Source organism: Aegilops tauschii, chromosome 1, assembly GCF_002575655.3.
Source record: "Aegilops tauschii subsp. strangulata cultivar AL8/78 chromosome 1, Aet v6.0, whole genome shotgun sequence".
Taxonomy (NCBI): Eukaryota; Viridiplantae; Streptophyta; class Magnoliopsida; order Poales; family Poaceae; genus Aegilops; species Aegilops tauschii.
Window position 1 is genome coordinate 404,711,978 of NC_053035.3, and position 2,807 is coordinate 404,714,784.

The following is a 2,807-nucleotide window of genomic DNA, read 5'->3' on the forward strand; positions in this document are numbered from 1 at the left end:
ATGCATGTGCATGCGGTTGAAGGTTTTTTTTACGTTATGCGTTGAAGGTTTTTTTTGACGTGATGCGGTTGAAGGTTTGAAGCAGCTACGTCGCGTTATAAAAAAGAAAAACAGGAAGGATAAAAGAGGGGTAAACACGCACGTACGTACGTATGAGGTGTACGTGCACTCCGTAAATCAAATCAATCGAAGAAAAAGAAAAAGGTGCACGTGCGGCTGGGCGGAAGAGGGAAGACCCGGCCGGACTTGTTTTGATTCGCTTGGCTTGGACGCGCCTGTAGTTGGAGAGGGTTTCTTTCGATCGCTTCTTTTGATTGTTTCGGTTGGATTCGATTTGAGGCGCTAGTAGTACGTGCAGACTGCCCTCGTTTCGTTGTTTCGTTTTCCATGCATTGATTGCATCGACGCCATAAAGCCAGCCGCGCGGGACTAGACTACACCGGTTGATCTAAAAGAGCTCACTTGGCATAGATGAAGTACCACAAAATATCAAAGCGGCATGACAAGGTCACGGCCGAAGACATAACGCTCCGACTTGTGCTTAACCATCCGGAGCTGAGCCCACCCAGCCTTTAACAATTTGACGCCCTCGAGAACAGCAAAATTCTCTGTTTTCTCAAGGGCATAGCCATACACATCCTCAATGCTCTCCTCTGGGCAGGTAAGAAAGAACCTGGCAACGCAGACTTGACCAGAGGCGAGCGGCACAATGCTGGCGTCTGTCAGGGTCCAATCTTCTGGCCTGTTCACGTCTGTCCACACATCCTGCAGCACGGGCGGCCTCAACTCACACGAGGCAGTGAGGTCCGATGTGCAGAGCTGCAAATCGTCGGGTGTGAAGCCAAACCAGAGGTTGTGCTCAGGGATGTACTCGGCGCGACCTCTGAACGGCAGTGCCCAGTTGCCTAGTTTGCTCCACGCACCACTCGCGATGTCATACGAGTATGTGCCGGCGCCAGATGTGGATATCCAGATCTGTGAATCGTCAACCACGGCGTAGGCGCTGATTTCAAAGGGCATTGGGGCATCGCGGCAGCTGGATCGATCCACCCCGTCGTCGTCGGCGGCAAAGAAAGGCGGTGGCTGGAGGGAATACCAGCACCAGTCTTGGGCATAGCTAGCAGGCAGGCGGGTGTGCAGGAGAGCCTGGAAGCAGTCCCGATCGGGCAGCCGGCCAGGGTTGCCGCTCATGACGTATAGGCTGTCGCCCACGGCAACGGAGATGGGGTCGATAATGGGCTTGCGCATCTTGGGCATCCTAGTGCGGAGCAAGCGCGAGTCGTGGTTGTACAAGAAGCTCCTGCCGATTTGGTCCACGGCGAGGAGGTTTTCCCGGCCGGGGCCGAAAGCCATGAAATTCATCCACGCCTGTTCGCCCTTCCTGCAGGGCCAGTCGAATGACAGGGACGGCGGAGGCAGCGGGGCGTCCGCTGGCCGTCGATGAACTGCTCGAACCGCTGGCCGTGACCGGGCTGGGCGAAATAAGTTTGCCGGGTTAAAGCAGTGAAGGCTGAAGTGTCTGGGGCTGCCGTTGCAGCTCATGGCCAACAGATTCACAAACCGGCTGCCCATGGCGATGGCGGGCGGACCTCCTCATAATCAGAAGAAAGAACAAGGAACTCGTTGAATGTTTGTGATGATGATTCTCGTTTCTTCTCTTGGTAATATCAAAGAACCATGTACAGTACAGACACGGAGATTATCATCAGAGATTCGCCGAGTACCTGAGGAGTGGGGTTGGGATCCAATTGAACCCGACAGTTTCTGGAATCGAGACTATCAGCTCTCAACCACGCAGCCAAGAACAAGATCGATATTTTGTTGGCGAAGAATTGGGGATGCTTGGGGAGGAGCGCTGTTTTATACTGGTGGCGGCGCAAGGAAGACTGAAGAGGGAGGAGATCCGGTGCGATTCCTACCCTAACGCCTTCTACCGTGGGTTAAATTCGTATGTAACTTTTCGAGTAGATGATTTTTCATATAAAAAACTTTTTCATCCGAGTTCGTATGCAAAAGTTATGCCCATTTTAAGAAATTCCAGAGAGATTTTGCAAATAAAGTCGAAATTCATATTTGTTAATTTTCCCAACAACTAGACCACATATCACATGGGAAACTTATTTTATTTTATTTTTTTGACATTTCCATCATTTTCTTTTGTTTTTTCTAAAACTGAAAAGGCGGTCCACAGGGGGGGTAGAGTTTGATGGGCCCTTTAGTACCGGTTCGTGCCATGAACCGGTACTAATGCCTCAAAGCCCATTAGTACCGGTTGGTGGCACCAACCGGGACTAAAGGACTAACCTTTAGTCCCGGTTGGTGCCACCAACCGGTACTAATGGGCATCGCACCCTTTAGTCCCGGTTCGTGGCACCAACCGGGACTAAAGGGCCCAGGTGAACCGGGACTAATGCCTTAGCAGCACGAACCGCGACCAATGCTCACATTAGTCCCGGTTCGTGACTGAACCGGGACTAATGTGAATATTGCCCTGTGACGAAAGCCCTGTTTTGTACTAGTGAATGTTAAGTCTAAGAGTTGAACTATGTGAGCTGGGGAAACAATAAGTTGATTCGCATGTGCGTAGCTAGCTAGTGACGCATGTGCGTGTGTCACTGGTACTCCCTCCGGTCCTTTTTGCTACCCGTATTAGATTTGTGTTGAGTCAAACATTGCAAAGTTTGACCAAATTTATGTTAAAAAATATCAGCATCTACAATACGAATATATATATATATATATATATATATATATATATATATAATATAAAGGTACATTTCCAATATTGATTTGGCATTGTGAATATT

At 49.7% G+C, this 2,807-nt stretch overlaps 1 protein-coding gene across 1 annotated transcript; it reads right to left on the reverse strand.

The window, feature by feature from the left end:
• Window positions 1-489: 489 nt before the first annotated feature.
• On the reverse strand, window positions 490-1,572 carry LOC141022983 (uncharacterized). Its single transcript, XM_073499276.1, has one exon. The coding sequence runs from the start codon at window positions 1,570-1,572 to the stop codon at window positions 490-492; it is 1,083 nt and encodes a 360-aa protein (XP_073355377.1).
• Between the last annotated feature and the right edge of the window lie 1,235 nt (window positions 1,573-2,807).